This window comes from Podarcis liolepis (genome assembly GCF_965112155.1).
Source record: "Podarcis liolepis genome assembly, chromosome: 14".
Lineage (NCBI taxonomy): Eukaryota > Metazoa > Chordata > Lepidosauria > Squamata > Lacertidae > Podarcis > Podarcis liolepis.
In genome coordinates this window covers 5,710,772-5,733,750 of record NC_139569.1, presented here as the reverse complement: position 1 = coordinate 5,733,750, position 22,979 = coordinate 5,710,772, and the positions used below count along the sequence as shown (strand labels likewise).

The window sequence follows — 22,979 nt, the reverse complement described above, 5'->3', positions numbered from 1 at the left end:
CCCCAGGTCAGCACTGCAGGTCTGGCAACTCCTTTTCCATCATCAGGGCAAAGCCTTCGGCAACGCTTCCTCCTTGGCCGGACGCTGGTAAAAGGTCAGAAGTTGACAGGACGGGTGGGGAACTATCCAGCGGCAGGCAAGCCAGATTCGTCATTCTGAAGCTGTCCGGGGAAATACCTAGGCGATTAGCCTCAGATTTCATTCCAGGCCCGTTGTGGGCACTCAAGTCGTTTGCTGAAGCTGCCGCGGTCAGATGTGAACTGTTAGTTTGACTCCAGAGAATGCAGCAATCTCTGTGATGGGAATCGTGCCTGGCCTGATGTTTTGGAGGAAGGAAGCTGCAGATTCAGAAGCCTTCCTTCCCGCTACCTGGTCGACTGCAAGCAAACACCAAGTTTGTGACATCGCGCCCCCCCCCCAATATATAGGGCCGGACACTGTTTGGCACATCTTGGAATGCACAAGCAGGGTGGGATATGCTAACCCTTTTTCACTTGTCCCCATCATCCGTACATTTAATAATAATAATAATAATAATAATAATAAGTGTGACTCTGAACATGGGGCTCCTGTTCAGTTGCCATATCTGCTTGCTGTTGACAGAACGGTCCCTTTATGGATTTGCCCTCTGTTTGAAAGCCACCTGAACCAGTGGCAGCCACCATCATTTCATGTGGCGGTGAGTTCCATAAGCTGACGGTCGTGCATGCCAGAAATGATATTATTGCACTGTTTTCCCTTGCCTTTCTATAATGAAATGTGATATTTCTCGCCTCTGAAGTAGCCTATCAAGAAGCACGTGGTGCAACGCAGCAATTGATTAACACAGAGCTAATAAACAAGAGTTTTATGATCACTTAAATGTTGAGAGGCATACGGTTTCAGCTTTGTATTCTCTTATTTGTTACTTTGGGCCATATGACTAATAATAATACTGATCCTGCTGTGGTGGCTCAAGTCTGCTTCCATCCCAAATACTCTGCACCTCCAGGGGTCACTCAAACTGCCACTGACTCCCAAACTCAACTGACCCTCCCACGCCGGGATCCTTTGGAAAGGAAAGGAAAGCTGCCCATATCATAATGCCACTATACGAATCTGCAGTGTGACCGCATTTGGATTATTATGCACAGTTCTGGTCGCCTCGTCTCAAAGAGGAGTTGGAAAAGGGAAACCAAAACGATCAATGGGAAGAAGCGACTCCCCTATGCAGAAAGGGTGTAGCATTTGGGACTTTCTGGAGGGTAAAGAGGTGACACAATAAAAGGGTCTAAAATTATGCACGGCAAGGAGAAAGGGGATGAAGTTCTTCTCTGTCTCTCCTCATGCTAGAACTTGTGGGGATCCAATGAAGCTGAAGGGTGGATGATTCAGGACAGATAAATTTCTTCATGCAGCACATGTGGCAGTGATGGCCACCAGCCTAGATAGCTTTTTAAAAAGAGGATTAGACAAATTCACAGAGAAAGCTATCAATGGTAAGCAGCCATGATGGCTATTGCTCTACCTTCCACAGCCAGAAGCAGCAATGCTTTGGAATACCAATTGCAGCAATAAGAAGATCAGTAGATTAGTAAACGTAAAGGACCCCTGGATAGTTAAGTCCAGTCAAAGGCGACTATGGGGTGAAGCTCATCTTGCTTTCAGGCTGAGGGAGCCGGCGTTTGTCCACAGACAGTTTTGTGGGTCATGTAGCCAGCATGACTAAACCCATGGGTAGGCAAACTAAGGCCCGGGGGCCGGATCTGGCCCAGTCGCTATTTACACATATGTACCATCTGAGCATGGGATGCGGGTAGCGCTGTGGTCTAAACCACTGAGCCTAGAGCTTGCCAATCGGAAGGTCGGCGGTTCAGATCCCCGTGACAGGGTGAGCTCCCGTTGCTCAGTCCCTGCTCCTGCCAACCTAGCAGTTTGAAAGCACATCAACATGCAAGTAGATAAATAGGTACCGCTCTGGCGGGAAGGTAAATGGTGTTTCCGTGCGCTGCTCTGGTTTCGCCAGAAGCAGCTTAGTCATGCTGGCCACATGACCCGGAAAAACTGTCTGTGGACAAACACCGGCTCTCTCGGCAGTAAAGCGAGATGAGCGCTGCACCCCATAGTCGCCTTTGACTGGACTTAACTGTCCAGGGGTCCTATACCTTTACTAATCAACTGATCTTCTTATTGCTGCAATTGGTATTCCAAAGTATTGCTGCTTCCAGCTGTGGAGGGTAGAGGAATAGCCATCATGGCTACTAACCATCGATAGCTTTTTCTGTGAATTTGTCTAATCCTCTTTTTAAAAAGCCATCTAGCCTGGTGGCCATCACTGCCTCATTCAGGACTGAGTCCTTTACCTTTATATGTTTACCTTAATTATGCCTCATGGCATGAACAAGATGTTACTTACATAGATACCTGGCCATCACACGGCCCAAGCCCAGAAGCCCCAGCGGGTATCGACCCCTCCCTGCCGAACTTCCAGATTTAATCAAGATGTGTTAAAGGGAAGCGTCAAACAAAGGAGCAGAAGGCCTCTGGGTCGGCATCCATTTCCACGCTGCGGTCCTCTGTACTGAATGGATAACCTGTCCCTGAGATGAAATGACCCAGGCAAAGAAGACCAGACAGCAGCGATCTGTCTCTTGCTGTCCATCGGTGTTTAGGAGGACCATCAATCTGGCCGTCACCGAGTATCTCAGGACCACTAATTCTCTGGCTTCTGGGTCTTTGTCTCCTGAGTCTTCACTTCGTTTGTCTTGGGCTCGTCGCTGCATCACCTCAAGCCTTACGGAAGCAGATAAGGACTTGTGCCCTTGACAGGTCGACGAGAGATGGGCTGAGAGGCATGTGCTTTAAACGAAGGGTGCCTGGTTTATTTATTTATTGCCCAGGTGGATCTCTCGGTTCTTAACAACACTGAAGAGAGAGATAACGAAGTACCTTCTCCCATGACTTCCTAAGGTTCACCCACAGGAAAACCGTGGCTTTCTGTGTGTTGCTAGACTACAGCTCTTGCCACCTCTGACCACTGGCCCTGCTGCCTGGGACTGATGAGAGCTAGAGACCAGCAGCAACCCGGGACATATAAAAGAAAGCCCTTCTTCGCAGAGCTCAGAGTTGAACTAGGGAACTCATTGCCACAGGAGGCAGCAATGGCCAGCAACCTGGATGGCTTTCAAAGAGGATTAGACATATTCCCAGAGAAGAGGAATGGCTACTAGGCATGTGGCAGTTTCAGATTTATCTCTGTAACCTGGAGAATTTCATCCAGAGATCACCAGGTGTCGTTGTGCAAGCTCAGATCATCTTTAATGAAGGTTAAAAAACAGGTTCAAAAGGTTAAAAACAGAAAGGAAAACTGTGTTTTGTTTTTTTGAACGAGGCAGAAGCAAATTTACCCCTTGGGTTACATTTTCAAGAGCAAGCCATCGTAAAAAAGGAAAGAGAAACCCAATGGAGATGCATAAATAAAGGCAGCGCAACAGAAAAACAACTATTTTTAATTTTTTAAAAAATGAAACATCATCAGGTTGTTGTTGTGGAGCTGGTTGGCTGCACTGGAAGGTGTTTTGGCAAAACCGCACCCCAGGAAGAGTCCAACAGATACCCCCACTTTTTGGCCGCCCCAAATGAGAGGGGTGCTCACCACACTGGAGAGGCAAAATGGCTTCTAATCAGGACTTCCAAGACATTTTGCTCTCTGCCTAAATCAGAGCTAGGGAACACCTGGCCCTCCAGATGTTGGACTCCAGCCCCCATCCGCCCCAGCCGGCATGGTCAACAGCCAGGGATGTTGGGAGTTTTGTCCGACAACACCGGGATGGCCAAAGGTTCCTCATCCCTGACCTTAATCAATGGCTGGAGTGGAGCAGTAACAGCATCCCTTAAGCCAAAGTGACCTTTGTCCTTTTTTGTGGAAGATGCCTGGTAAGAAGTACCAGGGACTGGTCCTCGCCAGTAGGCAGACTCAGGCATGTGCCTTCTCCTCGGGTTCTTCACTATCAAGGTCCAGCCAAGGTCCTTCTGTCCTCTCGGAGTCCTGAGCCACCAGGTGGTCCCTCTTCATATCATGGCTTCCATATGCAAAATCTTCAGGGCTTCCGAGATCTGGGAGCTGGTGTCCATCTGCCCGTACATCCCCACCAGGAAGGCCCTCTGGAGCAAAATGGCGGCATGCTCTGTGAAGAAGAACGAGAGAGATGGGCGCAGGCAGAGGAGACGAAGGAGCCACAGCAGATTCATTCAGGAGGCGGGTGGGCTCGCCACAGGAAACGCAGGCTGGCCCAGGACCCTTCCTCATGCCCACCCCCCAAAAAAAAACCCAGAAGCAGAGCCCTGCGTTAGGAAGAGAGGACTTACACTAGTGGCCAAAATTGTGAAAACCTTTTGGGGAAAGTGTATTTCTGAGGTTTGATGGCTCATAACACCACTTTCTTTTGGAGTAATACCATGAAATTATATATCAATGGAAAGATAATTTAATGAAGAATGTAATGCAATGAAGTTTGTTCAATTATCTGTATTCTATCAAAAGTTATAGTCAAATAAGCAGGAAAAGGAAACTTAGGTTCATACGCAGCAATGTTTCTGAACACCAGTTGCTGGAAACCGCAGGGGGAGAGAGGGCTCTTGGGTTGGGGTCCCGCTTGCAGCAGCCCAGAATGCTGCGGCGAGACTACTTACGGGGTCCTCACCGCGGGATCACATTCATCCGGTGCTATACCAATTGCACTGGCTCCCAGTGGAGTACAGGATCAGATTTAAGGTGCTGGTTTTAACCTTTGAAGCCCTATGCGGCCTAGGACCCTCGTACCTGGTATGTCCCACGGAGGACCTTACGGTCCACAAATAAAAACATCTTGGCGATCCCGGGCCACAGGGAGGTTAGGCTGGCCTCAACCAGAGCCAGGGCTTTTTCGGCCATGGCCCCGATCTGGTGGAACACTCTGTCGCAAGAGACTAGGGCCCTGCGGGGCCTGCAAGACAGAGCTGTTCCACCAGGCCTTTGGCCAAGGCACAGCCTGACCCCCTCTCTCCTTCTGTAATCCTCTTAGAACTCTAGCCCAATGGCTGCCATTAATTTGATTCTGAATTGATTTTAGAATGTATTTTGTGGCTTGCCGTTGTTTTACATTATATTTAGTTTATAGTTTAGATGATAGTTTAGAAATGATTTATTGTAACTGTTGAGTGGATTTCTGTTTAACTTTTGTGTTATTATTATAATTTAATACTATTCTAATGATTGTTGAATGTTACTTTTCTGATGTAGGTTGCCTATTTTAAAGTTATGTTTTATTATCACATTTTTGTATTGCATTAGATTGTTATAAGATGTACATTTTTTGTTTCTTTAGCTTGTGAACCGCCTTGAGTATTGGAAGATAGAAAGACAGTATACAAATAAAAAAAAATTAAAAAATTAATTGATTGTGGTTTTATGTAAACTGTGCTATTTTTACTGTTGTTAGCTGCTCTGAGCCCTGCTTTGGCTGGGAAGGGCGGGACATAAATAAATAAATAAATTATTATTATTATTATTATTATTATAGCTTCCCCTTTCCTACTGCACAACTCAATCAGCAATGTCAGAGACTCAGCTGAGCTGCCACCATACCGATCAGAATCACCTCAGCCTAACGGGAACGCCTGCCAATATTTGCCCAGGATCAGAGAAAAAGGTTGCCTACTGACATTTGACCAAAGCGTACACACGGCCCCATCGTGCCAACTATTGGGCGGGAGAAGCATTTGTCAGAAGAGGACACAAACTCTGAGAAGCCCAAGCTGAACCCACAGAATCTGAAGGAAAAGCCAACGAGCCGCTCCTCTGAGGCTTCCACACTAAATGCCACCTGTGTTTTCAGAGCAAAGAAAAGTAGCTGGAAAAGTTGGGTTCTGAAGGAGGGTGGCAGGCTGGGAGCTGAAACTGAGCACAGAGGTGGAGGGCTAAAAGGAGGCAAAGCTATTCTGGTGCTGGGCCAGGGCAGGTGGGGTTTAGTAGCAGGACCTGTCTTGGAAATAATGGAAAAGAACTATCCCAGTATGTTTCCGAGCACAATTCAAAATGTTGGTGCTGACCTTGAAAGCCCTAAACGGCCTTGTCCCAGTATACCTGAAGGAGTGTCTCCACCCCCATCGTTCTGCCCAGACACTGAGGTCCAGCTCCAAGGGCCTTCTGGCGGTTCCCTCCCTGCAAGAAGCGAAGTTACGGGGAACCAGGCAGAGGGCCTTCTCGGTGGTGGCGCCCGCCCTGTGGAACGCCCTCCCATCAGATGTCAAGGAGATAAACAACTATCTGACTTTTAGAAGACATTTTTAAGGCAGTCCTGTTTAAGGGAGGTTTTTAATGTCTGATGTTTTATTGCGCTTTTAATTCTGTTGGGAAATCCAGCCAGATGGGCAGGGTATAAGTACAGTGGTACATCGGGTTAAGAACTTAATTCGTTCCGGAGGTCAGTTCTTAACCTGAAGCACCACTTTAGCTAATGGGGCCTCCTGCTACTGCCGCGCCACTAGAGCACGATTTCTGTTCTCATCCTGAAGCAAAGTTCTTAACCCGAGGTACTATTTCTGGGTTAGCAGAGTCTGTAACCTGAAGTGTCTGTAACCTGAAGTGTCTGTAACTCAAGGTACCACTGTAATACATCATCATCATCACTATTATCCATGTTGGCAACCATCGGTCTCGAGAGTCAATGGAATGTGCCTCCAGAGGTGAAGCTAAATAGCTGTGTTAGTAGCACCTAAATGACCTGGGCAGTTTGTATGGAAGTCCTGGGCTGCCCAGACAACAAGCCCCCACCCCCACGGAGCACAAAGAAGCTAGCTATGGCTCTCCTCTCCTGTTTGACCCTCACAACAAACCTGTGAGGTATGCTAAGCTAAGACCCAGTGACTGGCCTAAGGCCGCCCAGGAAGTGTGATGGCTGAGTGGGAATTCGAACTCGCATCTCCCCAGTACAAGACTCTAACCGCTGCTCCACACTGCCTCTCTCCTCGAAGGTCAAGGGCTCTTCACCCCTTCCCTAGCTGTGCTTCTGTTATATCGGAGGAGCCAGCCTTACGCAAATGCAAACCTCTCCCCCCTTCCCCTTGGCATTTTCTGAGTGTTCAGAGTCTCTCGCTCGCTTACACTGAGCTCTGCAATTCTTACAACCACCTTGCAAAGCACGGTAGCCGTTTTGAAGCATCAGGAGAAGCAGCTGCCTGCTCTTACCTTGGCAAAGGAGGGTGTACTCGGGCAGGTTTCTCAGAGCTGTCTGAACAACCTCAAAGTCACGGCTGCCAAGGCAGTACATGAACGTGGGGAGGAAGTCAGCCGCAATGCTGGAAATGTGGAAAGGAGAGAGAGGATTTCAGTGGGTCGAGAATATCAGAAAAGCAAGGCTGCTGTTTCAGGCCAAAGTCCCATTTAGTTCAGTGTCCTGTTTGCACAGAAGGCAGGAATATGGAAAGCCCCCAAGTGGGATGTAAGGGCAATAGCACTCTCCCATTGTTGTTCCCTCGCATTTGGTATTTGGAGGTAGACTGCTGTTGTGCAGGGAGGTTCTGCGCAGCCATCGTGAAGAACAGCCTACTCCTTCCACCACAAAGGTGTTGCATCCCCTGTTAGTGGCTGTCGCGACAGCTTGTAAAATTGAGCTTTATCTGTATTTAAAAGCATGCCTGGTCTGCTTAATATTTGTAACAATGTCTAAGCGGCATGCAAAGATGCAACATGAAAACAGGAGGGGAGAGGGCTCTTGTGTTCAGGATGCTGACTAGATAGGCCACGGGCCTGATCCTGCCAGGGCTCTTTTTGTGTTCTTACACTACAGTTGTTCGGCTTTGCAGCTGGCCTGTACCCAAACCCATCACCGCCTCCTGTTTCTTGCAGATTTACAACCAAGTCATGTGGTTCCTGAGATCTACAGCCACCCATTCCTTGTTGGACAGCGTTGCCCTGGTACTGATTCTGTTTCTGAGTGATCTCCGTCATATGTCTCAGAAACGGTCTGGAATTCGTTCCCCCCCCCTGGGGTTTTCAAGGGGGTGCCCTCTACGAGCAAAGCGGCTCGAGTCAAACACCCTGTGTTGGTTCCTAGGCCCCATCAGCTCTGCCCTCCACGCCGGGTCTGCCCATCCGCACCTGGGGTTGTTCTGTATTGAGCGCAGCGCGAGGGAAAAAGCGAGATTCCGGCAGGTTTCCTCGGGAGAGCTCATCAGTCTTTGCAGGTGAGTCTGAGCGGTGGAAGAGAGAAAGGACGTTGGAGGGCCATGCAAGTAACTCCTACTAATAGCCAAGTACTGGAAGGGTGACCATATACCAACCAGAGAAGAATGGCTACAGAAGCTGAGCTTGCTAAGTTGACTGAAGCCTTAAGGAACAAGTCAAATAAAATAGTCCAGAAGGAATGGGAATGCCTAAATATCGAGTCAAGGCTCAACAAGCAAGATTTGGTTGTGTTTAGAAGAAACCCGTAAGCAGGAAAATGTCTCCTTATACAGTGGTGCCTTGCAAGACGAAAAGAATCCGTTCCGCGATTCTCTTCGTCTAGCGGTTTTTTCGTCTTGCGAAGCAAGCCCATTGACAGCCTAGTGGATTAGCGCTACAGCGGTCTAGCGGCTTTCCGTGATCAGCTGTTAAGCGGGTTTTCAGCGGAACAGCTGATAGGCGGCTTAGGAAAAGGGGGGGAGTGAAAAAAAACCCGCGGGGACGCGCAATTTTTTTTCGTCTTGCAAAGCAAGCCCATAGGGAAATTCGTTTTGCGAAGCGCCTCCAAAACGGAAAACCCTTTCGTCTAGCGGGTTTTCCGTCTTGCGAGGCGTTCGTCTTGCGGGGCACCACTGTACCAAGATGAGGAATATATTCAAATACAGAGAAATTGCTTTAGTTATAAGAAATGAACCACAGTGAGGTCGACAGAAGTCAAAAAATCAAAAGTATAATAAAAACAGATTCACTCCAGAAGGGTCAGCATCTCAGTAGAGAAATGACATTCTGAGCTGTCTATTATAGTTACCTTGTATTATATTTATGTTCTTACTTTTTGCGTTTGCTCTGTTTTCTTTTTTTCTGTTTCTTTTCTTTTTTGTATTCAATTGAAATGTTTTTATACTTTGTTTTGTTTGTATAACAATTTAATAATAATAATAATAATAATAATAATAATAATAATAATAAATAGTTACAGAACCCCTTTGGTGGTTCTGAGTAAGAGATAGCAACTTCCAGGGTTGGTTTTTCTGTAGGAGAGAGGTGGGCATTCCAGCCCAGGATTCTCTTCCCCTCCTGCAACCCCAAGAAGTAAAAGAACTTGGCTGCAGGAGTGTTCCCTTTTGGCAAATCTCTGGAGTGTCTACAGTGGCTGGCAGAGGCCATGGGGAAAACTGGCACTGCCAGAGCTGGCTTGTGCCCAGAAACAGAGCAGGAAGAGGTGGAGCCTACTGTTAGCCCCAGGGCATGCGGGGATGAAAGGGAGCCAGGGTACCCCAAGGGATACCCTGAAACTCATACCCAGGTCAATCTGCCCACACATCAAGATCAACATTGGAGCTTCCCTGCCCTTGCCATTTGTCTGCCACCTAGGTTACGGATTGCTTGCGGAGCACTGACTTCCATTTTCGCAAACGCTACCTAACCTCTTGCATGGAATTCTTACTCGCCACAGGCGATTAGGCTGCTTAGGAGTTTGGCCAAAGTCAGGGGTCTGCAAAGTTTTTCAGCAGGGGGCTGGTCCTCTGTCCCTGAGACCTTGTGGGGGGGCGGCGGACTATATTTTGGAAAAAGGAAAAGAAATGAACCAATTCCTATGCCCCACAAATAACTCGGAGATGCATTTTAAATAAAAGGACACATTCTATTCATGTAAAATCACACTGATTCCCAGACCGTCTGCAGGCCGGATTTAGAAGGCGAATGGGCCGGATCCGGCCCCCGGGCCTTAGTTTGCCTACCCATGGCCAAAGTAGTTGGCAACACAAGCTCCGTCAACCCTTTTTCTGAAAGGGTCGCGAAATGAACACCCCACCGAAGGGGACCAGGGCAGAGCAAGAGACACACAAAGCAGACAGCTGAACGAGGATGGGGGCAACGTACGGAAAAGAAGGCAAGGATTTCCGGTCTTCGCCTGGACATCTCGTCGATATCGGTCAGCACCTCCAGGATATCTGGGAAGTGGGGCAAAACAAAGAGACTGGAGTGAGCAATCTGGTGTCCCTACCCCTAAGAAAGGGGGGAGGAAGGAGCTGACAGCCTCTCAAGGGAATGCAATCTCTTCATAATCAAACTTATCCCTTATACACGCAGTCGATTGCTGTGGTCTGCGGGACAGTCTCTTCTGCAAGTTCCAAAGATCTCAGAAACTTTCTCTGCAGTAAGTCGGAGCAGTGCTTTTAGTGTGTTGGCCCCTGTTCTGTGGAACAGCATCGCTATCAATATACCACAGGTGCCCCCTATCTGCACTTTCTGGAACAGCCGGAGACATTTTAGTTCCAACAGGCTTGCTTGGCTGGATAAATGGGGCTCTACTGGGAGTGTTCACTTGTTAGGCTTTTAGTTGTGTTTTAAATACATTTCCTGTTTTTTGTGTGTTTAACTGTTTTTAATTATTTTATGTGTAAATTGCCTTGATACGGCAGTTTAAAGGTAAAGGTAAAGGGACCCCTGACCATTAGGTCTAGTTTTGACTGACTCTGGGGTTGTGGGGCTCATCTCGCTTTATTGGCTGAGGGAGCTGGCGTACAGCTTCCGGGTCATGTGGCCAGCATGACTAAGCCGCTTCTGGCGAACCAGAGCAGCGCACAGAAACACCATTTACCTTCCCGCCGGAGCGGTACCTATTTATCTACTTGCACTTTGACGTGCTTTTGAACTGCTAGGCTGGCAGAAGCAGGGATCGAGCAACGGGAGCTCACCCCGTCGCGGGAATTCGAACCGCCAACCTTCTGATCGGCAAGCCCTAGGATCTGTGGTTTAACCCACAGTTTGGGAGGCGATTAGTAAATTAATTGAAACAACAACAAGCACCTAGCTCTTCCAAGCACTCCAGGCACACCGTTTTGTTGTAATTCTTGCAACAATTTCCCAAGTCAGTTCAGTATCATTATCCCCTCCTACCCCCATAGTACAGATGGGGAGACAGATGCTGAGAAAAACAAAACAGTGGCTTGTTTAAGACCACCCATGCAATTCACAGCAGAGGCAAGGATTTAGCCAGTAGTTTCCTGGTTCACAGGCTATTACACCAAGAGTTGGGATGTAAACCTAGTAGCGTTAGACCGATTCTCGGGTCACCTGTGGCTTCTGTAGGGAGATGATTCCTCACTGAGGGGGCCCCCATAGCAAGGCGCGCCACGTGAATATCCTAAGGGAGCCTGAGGGGCCTGCCCTGCCTCCCTCCCCCTGGCCTGGGGCGGGGCCTGACAGGCTCCATAAAGGACTGCTGTTGCTTGACAAAGAGGGCTCCTTTTTAAATTTGTTTTTATTTCTTATCTACGTCATTTTAAATTGTTATTGATATTAGTGTTGTATTTTTAGTTTTAGATTTTATGATTTATGTGGAAATTGTTTTCCATTTGGTTGTGTACCTTTTGATGTGTTTTATTTATTGTTTATGACTTTTGTTATATTGGCAATAATAATAATAATAATAATAATAATAATAATAATAATAATAATAATTTATTTATACCCCGCCCTTCCCCCGGCCAGAGGGCAGCTAAAACCAGTAAAATCACAATAAAAATGTAATAGGGGAGGGAAGAAAACAACAACAATTTAAAATACAATGGTACCTCGGGTTAAGTACTTAATTCATTCTGGAGGTCCGTTCTTAACCTGAAACTGTTCTTAACCTGAAGCACCACTTTAGCTAATGGGGCCTCCTGCTGCTGCCGCGCCGCCGGAGCACGATTTCTGTTCTCATCCTGAAGCAAAGTTCTTAACCCGAGGTAATATTTCTGGGTTAGTGGAGTCTGTAACCTGAAGCGTATGTAACCCGAGGTACCACTGTACGGGTTAAAATACAATTTAAAATGCAGCCTCATTTTAATAGTAGCCCATAGATCAAAACCATAAGGGGAGGGAAACATAAGGGTCAGACTGAGTCCAAACCAAAGATTGTAAAGCGCCTTGAGAATTGTTTTAACTATGGAAAGGCGGCATACAAATAAAATGCTGCTGCTGCTGCTGCTGCTGCTGCTGCAGGCCCCCTGCCATTGAACATTGCCCCCCACTTCTGCAACGTTTGGGTACCAGCACTGTGCAAGCATTGGATCAGTGTTTTCAAAATGCGTTATCGTTTTCAGAAGCATGTTCACCATGAGGAATACCCTGTCTGAAACCCTGGACAGAGCTGCTGCCCACTCAATGCAGACCATATTGGCCTTGACTTACCCTCCACAGCCTGACCTCTGGACAGTCGCTTCATGTACGGGGCCATTTCGGCTGGAGTGAGAGGAGTGAAGAGAGAGACACTGACAAGGGGCAAGGAACTTGCGCTGGGGACTTCATCTGAAGATGCACGGAAGAGAGAGGGAGAGGGTTTTGTTAGTGCTCTGTTAGGTGCGCAGATCTCAGAGTCCAGTAGTAGTAGTAGTAGTAATAATAATAATAATAATTTATTCATACCCCGCCCATCTGGCTGGGTTGTCCCACCCTCTCTGGGAGGCTTCCAATACACATAAAAATAATAATAAAACATCAAACACTAATAGTAACAACCAGGTCCTAAATAAAAAGTCACCCTAACTTTAAAATAAGCAACTTATATAAAATAAAGCAATATATGTATTCAATAATCCATTAGAATCCAACAGTAAACATCAGCAAATAATAATTTAGCAGTTTACACTTATCAATTACAATAATTACTAATCTATAATCAATAAAACAACTGCAAATCACAATGCATAAAATACCAGAAAATGTACAAAACCATGTAAAAGGATCAAACTGAGAAACAAGGACACACAACTTCTAAAATTATTTTTAAAAACTACCCCTGAACTCCTGGGACCTGCCTATTGTTTACAACTGGATTGTTTTTATGATTGCATGTTTTGTAATGATGTTTTAAACGTTGTAAAGGTAAAGGTAAAGGGACCCCTGACCATTAGGTCCAGTCGTGGCCGACCCTGGGGCTCAGCACTCATCTTGCTTTATTGGCCTAGGGAGCCGGCGTACAGCTTCCGGGTCACGTGGCCAGCATGACTAAGCCGCTTCTGGCGAAGCAGAGCAGCGCACGGAAACGCCGTTTACCTTCCCGCTGGAGCAGTACCTATTTATCTACTTGCACTTTGATGTGCTTTCGAACTGCTAGGTTGGCAGGAGCTGGGACTGAGAAACAGGAGCTCACCCCGTCGCGGGATTTGAACCGCCGACCTTCTGATTGGCAAGCCCTAGGCTCAGTGGTTTAACCCACAGCACCACCCGTGTCCCTTTAAAGGTTGTAAGCTACCTCAAATCCCAGCTTGGGAGAAGGGCGAGATATAAATACATTAAATAAGTTTAAACAAACAAAAGTGAGAGGTGAAACTCAAACGGAAAACCCAAGACTCACCGTCCTTTTCCTCGTCAGCCCCTCGGTCCGCGGCGCCGTTCTTGCTGGGCAGGCTCAGGCCGGCCAAGAGAGACTTCAGCATCGCCAGGTCGCTGTTGTCGGACGAGAGGTCGCTGCGGGGAAGGAGAGCAACGGCCGCGGGTGTGTTCACATCGCTTCTGGGCTACCCTATCTCCCTCCCCTGAGCTCCCAACCGCCCCACATCCTGGACAAACCCAGAGCAAGAGACTTACTGAAGGGGGTCTGAGTGCTTCTGCAGGAAGGTGACAGCTGCCTGGGCGTTGGAAGTTATGTACTTGTGGATGAACTGCACAAACTTGGAGATGAAGGCAGCCAAGTGGCGCGAAGACTTCCGGTAGCTCTGAAGTAAAGTAAAGGTAACTAGGGGTGAGATTTTTTTCTTTTCTTTTTTTATTGACTTAAGAAAATTATACACACAACAAAAGAAAGAAGCCTAAATTAACACTGCCTTCCACCGATAAGAAATAATAATATCTATTACAATAATGAAAATACTAAAAATACATTTACTTCCCCTTTTGAACTTCTATTCTGGTTACGATATATTACTATTCTATAAGAATCTATTATATCCTTTGCTATCCCATAGATTATTTCCCAAATTCAACCTAACCCTCCCCTCCTCCCCCCTGCTTCCCTTCACCTGTGTGAGATCTTCCCATCATAATATTTTTTCCTAGTTGCTTCAACAAAATAGAATAACATGAAAACCGTTAAATTATAATGACTTCTTTTGTCCTTACACGCTTAACAATTACCTATTAAGAGTTCTGCTTTAACACCATATTTCTTCATGTATGTCTTCCCATTCTGTACAGAATTTTTGACTGGAGCAGCCCCTGACTGATGCAGTCATTTATGCCATCTCGGCAAACTCACAAATCTTAACTTGCCATTCTGACATTTGTGGTTCTTTTCCTGTTTTACTTTGCCATAAGTATGGGGACGAGATTTTGGAAGCAGCCTGGAGGCTTGTCCTTCTCCCGTACCCCAGGGTGTTCTAAGGGCTGGTTCACACAGGCGGAGTCGATGGGAAGAAGAACCTTGACTTCTGCTATCAAGCCAGGGAGCCCAGGGCCACCGCGAGGCGGCCTCCCAGGAAGAACATTAAGACAATGGGGAGACCAACCTAGTCCCACCCTGGCCATTCCAACTTCTGGTTGCCCCAGGGAGTCTGGCCTCATCCACTTGCTGAAGGAACGAGAGCCACCCATTGCCATTCAAGCAACACCACCAGCAAAGGAACATCAAATTGGCCTTAGCTGGATATAAATGCTCTCCAAGATCTCACTTTGAAGAACTCGGCAAACGAGCTTGTTTTCTTCTGCTCCAGTTACAAGAAAGGAGAGTCCAACATCAGCAAGAAACATTCAACAGCGCAATGGGATCTCCCTCCCTGAAGGTTTGATTGTTATTTTTCAAAATCATTTTTATTTGATTTTACAAATGTAAATGAGATACAATACCAAATACATATCCATCAAACAGGCACAGGCAAATTCTGCCCTCCAGATGTTTTGGGACTACAACTCCCATCATCCCTAGCTAACAGGTTTCCCTAGCCACCCTGGGCGGCTTTCAACAGAATATTAAAAATCCAATAAAACTTCAAACATTGAAAACTTCCCTAAACAGAGCTGCCTTCAGATGTCTTCTAAAAGTCAGATAGTTGTTTATTTCCTTGACATCTGATGGGAGGGCATTCCACAGGGTGGGCGCCACTACTGAGAAGGCCATTATTATCATCATTATTATTACAGTGGACGCTCGGGTTTTGAACGTGATCCATGCAGGATGCACATTCGCAACCTGCAGCATTCGCAACCTGCGTCTGCGCACATGCAGGTTGCAATTCGGCGCTTCTGCGCATGTGCAAAGCGTGATTTAGTACTTCTGCGCATGCACGACTCCCGAAACCCGGAAGTAACCCGTTCTGGTACTTCCAGGTTTCGGCAGTCCACAACCCGAAAAAATGCAACCTGAGGTGGACACAACCTGAGGTATGACTGTATTAGGAAGGGCCTGGGTGGAATCTCAAGGGCCAGGTAGAAAGGCCTGGGGGGCCACATCTCACCGCTGGGCCCGAGGTTCCCCAAACCCCTGAAACAAAGAAATAACAACAGAAAGCAAAGCTGACCTTGCAAGCCTAGAGCCTGCTCACCCCAGGAGCTCTGTGTCCACAGTGCATGGCTGCATCACCCCCCAAAAGGCCACAGGATTGCAGGGCACCCAGCTTCTTGGCAAGCCCCCTCGTGCCCCCGCCAGAGTATGGCTCCCCTCTCTGCCTGAAAAGCCTCTCCTACCAGAAGCAAGCGGATGAAGGAGAGGAGGCAGTCCCACAGCGCCTCCTGGTGTTCGCTCTGGAAGACCTGCGGCTGCAGGAGCTCCAGGATGCCCAAGACGTGGAGGAAGAAGGTGAGGTGGTTCTGCTGGCGGAACTCCTGGAAGTTGAGGTGGACCCGTCCGTGCAGCAAGGCCGCGATCATCGGCAGGTGCCTGGGGACAGAGGGAGGAGAGCGGACGCCTTAGGACGTTTATGCAGCAGGCAGCAAGAACTTACTGTTTGATCCCTCTTCCTGAAGGAGTTTTGGATTTGGGCTTCCCATCCTTTAGTCTGTTGTTAGCATCCGCCTGTCTCAAGAGACAATGGAGTACACCTTCGCAGGTGAAGTCAAACTGCTGCGTTTGCAGCACCAAAGTTGAAGTGAAGGACATGAGGCAGGAGTTGATAATGCAGGTGAGCTGTGCACAGGTGAGCTGCAAGCAAGCTGCCAGCCAGCTCTGTGGAGTCTCCTTTTATTGACACAACATGCAAACCTAGGCAGGTACATTTTGGCTTGTGACCTTTACACATCTTCCAGTCCCGAGATTGTGGAGTGGTACAAAGCTACTTTGGCACCTGTTTCCACCACGTCATTTTCCCCTTGCACGAAGGAGACAAAGGTCTCAGACACAAAGGTCACAGACAGGACACTGCAGGCTACTGAGACCGCAAAAGGTTAGACAGAGGGCAAGATGATCAGACAGCTGTGGCCTTATCTGTGAGGGGGAGTGTGCTCCGCACCCCAAGGTCACGTGTGCAGGCAGCTAAGGCTGCCCACAGGCAGGGAGTGTGCTCCACACCCAGCGATCATTCCTACAAAAGTGAGCCCCCTTGGGGGCAAGCCTGGGCAATGTCTAAGGGGGTCCTGGGCTGTCCAGATGACAAGACCCCTCTCAGCCTCACTGATGGGGTCCAAAGGAAAGCAGAGCAAGACGTTTGGCCCCAGCTTGGCTGCAGGAGTTGCCGGAAGGAGGCGTACAAGGCGCCCCTCAACGGCCTTAGGGACTCCACTCCAGATTTGTGCAGGGTTTACTCCTTAGCACTGTCTTCCCACAAGGAAGTGGAGGTTTAGAGTCAGAGTTTCCCCACTCCCCCGTGAAAATGGAGAGTCGCCTGTACTACTACCACAAAGGCCTATTCCCGATGAGTTCCTGTACCTTTTTCTTCCCTAGAAAAAAAAGCACTGGGTATAAAGATAATGTACAAGTCCCTGAAGCAACGCAGGCTGAGCAGAACCTGAGGAGGAGGATGGGGTGGGCCACGGCCAGCTTCCGACACGCCATGTTGGCATCCCACAGGCGGCTGCCACTCGTCTTGGAATCACTGGAGTCGGCAAGGAGGGTGATGAAGCGGTGGACCAGGGCGTCGAGCTGCAGGTAGAGAGAGAAGAGCGAAGCATCGGCTAGGAACTCAAACACTTCCTGAAATGGACTGAATGTGCTAAATCTATCTTCTCCAACCTCACAACTTGCGAAGAGACTTCCAGTCTCCCTAAGAGGAGGTGGTCAATGGCAGGTTGCCGGATCGTTTCCTTAGGGTTGATGATGGAACACAAGGGACGAAAAGTTTGAGACTGCAACCCATTTTCAAAGACTCCCTCAATTCACATTGGACTGGGGGAAAGTTACTGGGTGCTTTTTTGGGGGGGGGGGACAATCAGAGCACAGGTCACATTTGGAAGGTCAAGCATTTGACACCCTTTTGGGGGGGGTGGAGATGGTGGTCACCACCCAGTGGTCAGGCAAATGAATCACTTAGTGGAAATCACGACTAGGATTTCTCAAACTCATTGCCAGAGGGAAGCTTTCCTGGGCTTGTGAACTGTGTAGCTGGCGGGTGCCTGTCCTGGAATGGCTCGAGGAAAATGGAGGGGCCAGGCTTTTTCTCAACACTTTTCCTCTTCCCCTGCCCTTACTTTGCAGGTGCTGCTGTCGGTGGCCCCTTCGGTGGAAAGCAGGGTCCCGGGGACTGGCACCAGGAGCTCAGGCAGCTGAAGATAGATTTGCAGGAGAAGATCTTGGCAATGTTTTCCCATTGAGCTGAAACAGAAAAAAAAGAGACAGGAGATTACTGAGCCATGAAAGAGGGGTTTCCAAGTCTACCAAATGTATCTGCTTCATAGCCCCAGCTTTGCCTTCACTGGGCAATGCCAACCCAACAGCTTCACCGGAATAAGCTATTTTAAAATGCAAGCTGCTAGTCCTCAGGGGTACCAGATAAATCCCTGCAAACACGTGGAGAGTAAAGAAACGGAAACGAACAGTGCGTGTTTCTCCCAGAGGGACTTTTTGAGGTTGCCAAGGATTTATGAGCATTTTCCTCCAATCTTGAGCCCCCTAAGGTCCCGGGGGGAGGGGTATAACAATTAAAGCACAACATAAAACAACTTAAGATCAGAGAAATAAGGAGGGTCCTTAAAAATATATACTTCAAAAAAGTGTGTCTTCAGCATTTGCCAAAAGATTTCCCATACAATTAGATCTTGTGCAGGGGGTTCAGTTCCAAGGGTTCCATGTAGACACAGAAATGTGTATACTCAAGCATCCCAGAGCCGGGAAACCCAGGACGAAAATAGCTTTTGAGCTCTCTGCATGGCTTAGTGGGCAAGGCCTGCTCAGTGCACCGGACTGGGATACTCTTGTGAGATCTTGCAGGGCCGTCCAAGTTCCTTTCAGATCTTGCAGGACCATCGCCAGGCTTCCAGAGCCGGCGTGGCAAGAGGTCCTTGCCTGGCAAGCAATGTAGAGAGCTTAAAAGCTCTTTTTGTGCTGGGAAAACCTCTCGTGTGTTTAATTTGTGCAATTTCAGCCTCTTTAAATGTGTGCAAGATGCACCCCTTCGTGGATCACCGCCTTGTTATGGCGAAAGGGCTTGAATAACTCCAAGAAGCTATGAGCTATGCCGTGCAGGGCCACCCAAGATGGATTGGTCATAGCCGAGAGTATAGACTAAATGTGATTCGCCTGGAGAAGGAATTGGCAATCCACTCCAGTATTTTGCCAAGAAAACTCCATGGACATAAAAAAGGAGAAGCTTTGAGAAGAAAGTGAGAGCTTCCAAGCCATGCTCTGGTTCATGGGGTCGTGGAGACTTGAACACGACTAAGACGACTAAACAACAACAACAAAGATGCAACCGTCTTGCATGGCGAAGTGTGCCTTTTCCCAAAGCCGAGCGAGGCCTCACCTGCTCCCCCACTGCTGGATGCAGGCTGTCAAGTACTCGGTGACTTTCTTGATGCTTTCGACATCTCCGTGGCAGCAGCTGAGCAGGAGCGGCAGGCGGGACTGGGTGACGGAGCAGGAGGCCTCTCCGGAGCGCTGGCTCCTGGTTTCCGATTCAGCCAGGATCAGCTCCACCAGGCTGATCAGCTCAGGGGCTTCGAGACGCAGAACAAACTCCTCCCGCCGTTTCTGCGATGCAATTTGGAGACGGATGGGAACAAAGGCAATCCGGGACTTTGAATTCCCAACGCAAATAGGTATCTCCGAAGAGCAACAGCCATTGGTTGGGGGTTGCTCCTGATTTGGGTTTCCTGCAACTAGCGGGCTGGGGAGGTGGTCTAAAGTAAAAAGGTAAAGGACCCCTGGACGGTTAAGTCCAGTCAAGGGGGGCTATGGGGTTGCGGTGCTCATCTCGCTTTCAGGTCAAGTGAGCCAGTGTTTGTCCACAGGCAACTTTCCAGGTCATGTGGCCAGCAGGACTAAACGCCGTTTACCTTCCCGCCGCAGCAGTACCTATTTATCTACTTGCACTGGTGTGCTTTCGAACTGCTAGGTAGGCAGGAGCTGGGACAGAGCAACAGGATCTCACACCATCGCAGGGATTCGAACCGCCGACCTTCTGATTGGCAAGCCCAAGAGGCTCAGTGGTTTGGACCACAGCGCCACCCGCATCCCTGTGGAGGTGGTCTACAATGGGGGTAGCCAACGTGGTGCCCTCCAGTAGGTGTCATAGACTCCAGCAGCATCAACCCAACCATTAGACAGGCTGGTTGGGAGTTGCAGTCCAACATCTAAGATCTGCAAGAGCTGTTTGACAGTGGAACAACAGTGGAATCATATATAATTGGAAAGTCGGAAAGCAGTCCAAGGGTCCTCTAGTCCAGGGGTCAGCAAACCTTTTTCAGCAGGGGGCCGGTCCACTGTCCCTCAGACCTTGTGGGGGTCCAGACTATATTTGGGGGGGGGGGATGAACGAATTCCTATGCCCCACAAATAACCCAGAGATGTATTTTAATTAAAAGGACACATTCTACTCATGTAAAAACACGCTGATTCCCGGACCATCCGCAGGCCGGATTTAGAAGGTGATTGGGCTGGATCCGGCCCCCGGGCCTTCGTTTGCCTACCTATGCTCTAGCCCAACCCCCTGCAATGCAGGAATCTCAACTAAAGCATCCATGACAGATGGCCACCCAACCTCTGCTCAGAAACGTCCAAGGAAAGGAGTCCACAACCTCCTGAGAGTCCATTCCACTGTCAAACAGCTCCTAATGTCCTGGTGTTTAGCCGGAATCTCATTGGTTGGAACTGGAAGCCAATGGTTTGAGTCCTACCCTCCAGAGCAGGAAGAAAAAAGGGTTTGCTGTTGCTAAACTAAGCCACCTTCAGGAGCTCATCTGTGGGCTCGCATCTGCAGTCAGGCAAGGACCCTGGGTTTTAGTCTCAGGGCTCTTTGGATCCATTTGTGCAGGATCACTGAGAATGGCCTTTTGGGCCAGCAAGGCTTCCTTCCTTCTTATGCCCCAACTGCCCAACAACAAGTTGACTTGAAAAGTGCCCCCCTTTCACACCAGGGATAGGGAATTTGGCGTCCTCCGGATCTCGTTGGACTTCAGCTCTGACGATCCCTGACCACCAACCACGCTGCCCGGGGCAGATTGGAGCTGGAGTCCAACCATGCCTGGGGGAAGGCCACCTTCTCCTTGCCGAGCTGCGCAGTAAAGAAAGCAGCTCATTACCTGAGGTATCCTCTGATCCCGTCCTTGCCAAATGCGAGGGATGTGAATGCAGGCCCAGAGGAAATCCAAGGATGCCGTTGGGTCAAATCTAAGCGGAGACATAAACGCAGGCGTGATAAATCAAAAGGAGGGGGAAATGGCACACAACCAACTTGGGAAAAACCAGGGAGCAGAACCTGGGATCCACTCCCATCACTCTGCTGTGTCTGTCTCCATCTGACAACCATCAGCTGCTCTCCCCAACACCTGATGCATAGTCTTTCACACACACACACACACACACACACACACCCTGGCAGATTAAAACAGGGGTGGGGGGGGAAGGTTCTTCTATCTGAAATCTGTTTCCTCCCAACTGCCTGCCCCTCCTCTCTCCCCAGGGCATAAGGAATCACAGCTGCAAGGCGGCTGCAGGAACCACCAGCCCATTTCAATGCCCAGGTGGGAAAGAGGTTGTGTGCATGGCATGAAACAAGACCTGCAGGTCACATGGCTTTGGTGAAGTTAACTCTTTATTCAAAGAAACAAGACAACCCCAGGAGGGCTAGACCTAGTGAGCACCTCAACTCTTCCTGGTAGTCAAAATAAAAAAATTCCTTCCAGTAGCACCTTAAAGACCAACTAAGTTAGTTCTTGGTATGAGCTTTCGTGTGCATGCACACTTCTTCAGATACACTGAAACAGAAGTTGCCAGATCCTTCTATATAGTGAGAAGGTGGGGAGGGGTGTTACTGAGAAGGGTGGTGGGAATGGGAGATTGGCAGATAGCTGAGAGAGCCTCTTGACGACTCTTAACGACTGTAATAGGTCTTACAGAAAAAGGCAAGGGGTGGGAAGGTGAGAAATGGTATAGTTATGTATAGTGAGATAAGAATCCAATGTCTTTGTTCAGCCCAGGTCTTTTCATGGTTTTAAGTTTGGTAATGAGTTGTAATTCAGCAGCTTCTCTTTCCAGTCTATTTCTGAAATTCCTTTGTAGTAAAACAGCTACTTTGAGATCTTGTATAGAATGTCCTGGGAGATTGAAGTGTTCTCCTACTGGTTTCTCTGTTCTGTGATTCTTGATGTCAGATTTATGTCCGTTTATTCTTTGGCGTAAGGTTTGGCCTGTTTGTCCAATATAGAGAGCTGAAGGACACTGTTGGCATTTGATGGCATACACAATGTTAGACGATGAGCAATTAAATAGTCCCGAGATGGTATGTGTGATGTTGTTGGGGCCAGTAATGGTGTTGTCCGGGTGTATGTGGCAGCAAAGTTGGCATCTGGGTTTATTGCAGGCTCTGGTGCCAGTGTCTGTGTTAAGTCTGGTTGTAGTATTATTGTGGGTTAGGAGTTGTTTAAGATTGGGTGGTTGTCTGTAGGCAATGAAAGGTCTTCCTCCCAGAGCTTGAGAAAGAGAACTGTCATTGTCCAGGAGAGGTTGTAGATCTCTGATGATGCGTTGTACTGTTTTAACTTGGGAGCTGTATGTGATGACTAGAGGTGTTCTGTTATTTTCTTTTTTGGGTCTGTCTTGCAGCAAGTTCTCTCTGGGTATCAGTCTGGCTCTGTTGATCTGTTGTCTAACTTCATCTGCTGGGTATTTTAGTTCGGAGAAGGTTTGCTGTAGATCCCTTAGGTGAGAGTCTCTGTCTGTAGAATTGGAACAGATGCGGCTGTAACGTAGTGCCTGGCTATATACAATGGACTGTTTGGTATGTTTGGGATGGTAGCTAGAGGCATGTAGATATGTTTGTCGGTCAGTTGGTTTGCGGTATAAGGTGGTGTCTATGCGCCCATCCTGTATTTTTATAGTAGTGTCCAAAAAATGTATTTCTTGCATAGATTGATTCATTGTAAGGTTGATTGTGGGGTGAAAATCATTAAATTTCTGGTGAAAGGTGTCCAGGGTCTGTTGACCATGTGTCCAGATGATAAAAATATCGTCAATGTATCGCAGGTACAAGAGAGGTTTGAGTGGGTAGGAGTTCAGGAAACGTTGTTCTAAATCTGCCATGAAGATGTTGGCATACTGTGGGGCCATGCGGGTGCCCATTGCTGTGCCGCTGATCTGAAGAACTTGCTCCTTAGAGGCAGCTGCAAGGACTGAAGGTTCCTGCCTTCCCACCGTTGACTAAGCCTCCTCTTCCCCAGGGTC

General features: G+C 48.2%; 1 protein-coding gene across 1 annotated transcript in view; it reads right to left on the bottom strand.

The window, feature by feature from the left end:
- Positions 1-3,468: 3,468 nt before the first annotated feature.
- Positions 3,469-22,979, bottom strand: part of INTS1 (integrator complex subunit 1) — a 76,168-nt gene continuing 56,657 nt past the window's right edge. Inside the window, exons 36-47 of the mRNA XM_083474665.1 lie at positions 20,840-20,927; positions 19,063-19,289; positions 17,792-17,915; positions 17,113-17,246; positions 15,857-16,049; positions 13,766-13,893; positions 13,533-13,645; positions 12,368-12,484; positions 10,070-10,140; positions 8,120-8,211; positions 7,208-7,317; positions 3,469-4,166 (exon numbers count right to left, since the gene is read on the bottom strand). Of these exons, the coding sequence (XP_083330791.1) occupies positions 4,051-4,166; positions 7,208-7,317; positions 8,120-8,211; positions 10,070-10,140; positions 12,368-12,484; positions 13,533-13,645; positions 13,766-13,893; positions 15,857-16,049; positions 17,113-17,246; positions 17,792-17,915; positions 19,063-19,289; positions 20,840-20,927 (1,513 nt within the window). The 3' untranslated portion in view covers positions 3,469-4,050. The remainder of the gene's footprint in view (positions 4,167-7,207; positions 7,318-8,119; positions 8,212-10,069; positions 10,141-12,367; positions 12,485-13,532; positions 13,646-13,765; positions 13,894-15,856; positions 16,050-17,112; positions 17,247-17,791; positions 17,916-19,062; positions 19,290-20,839; positions 20,928-22,979) is intronic.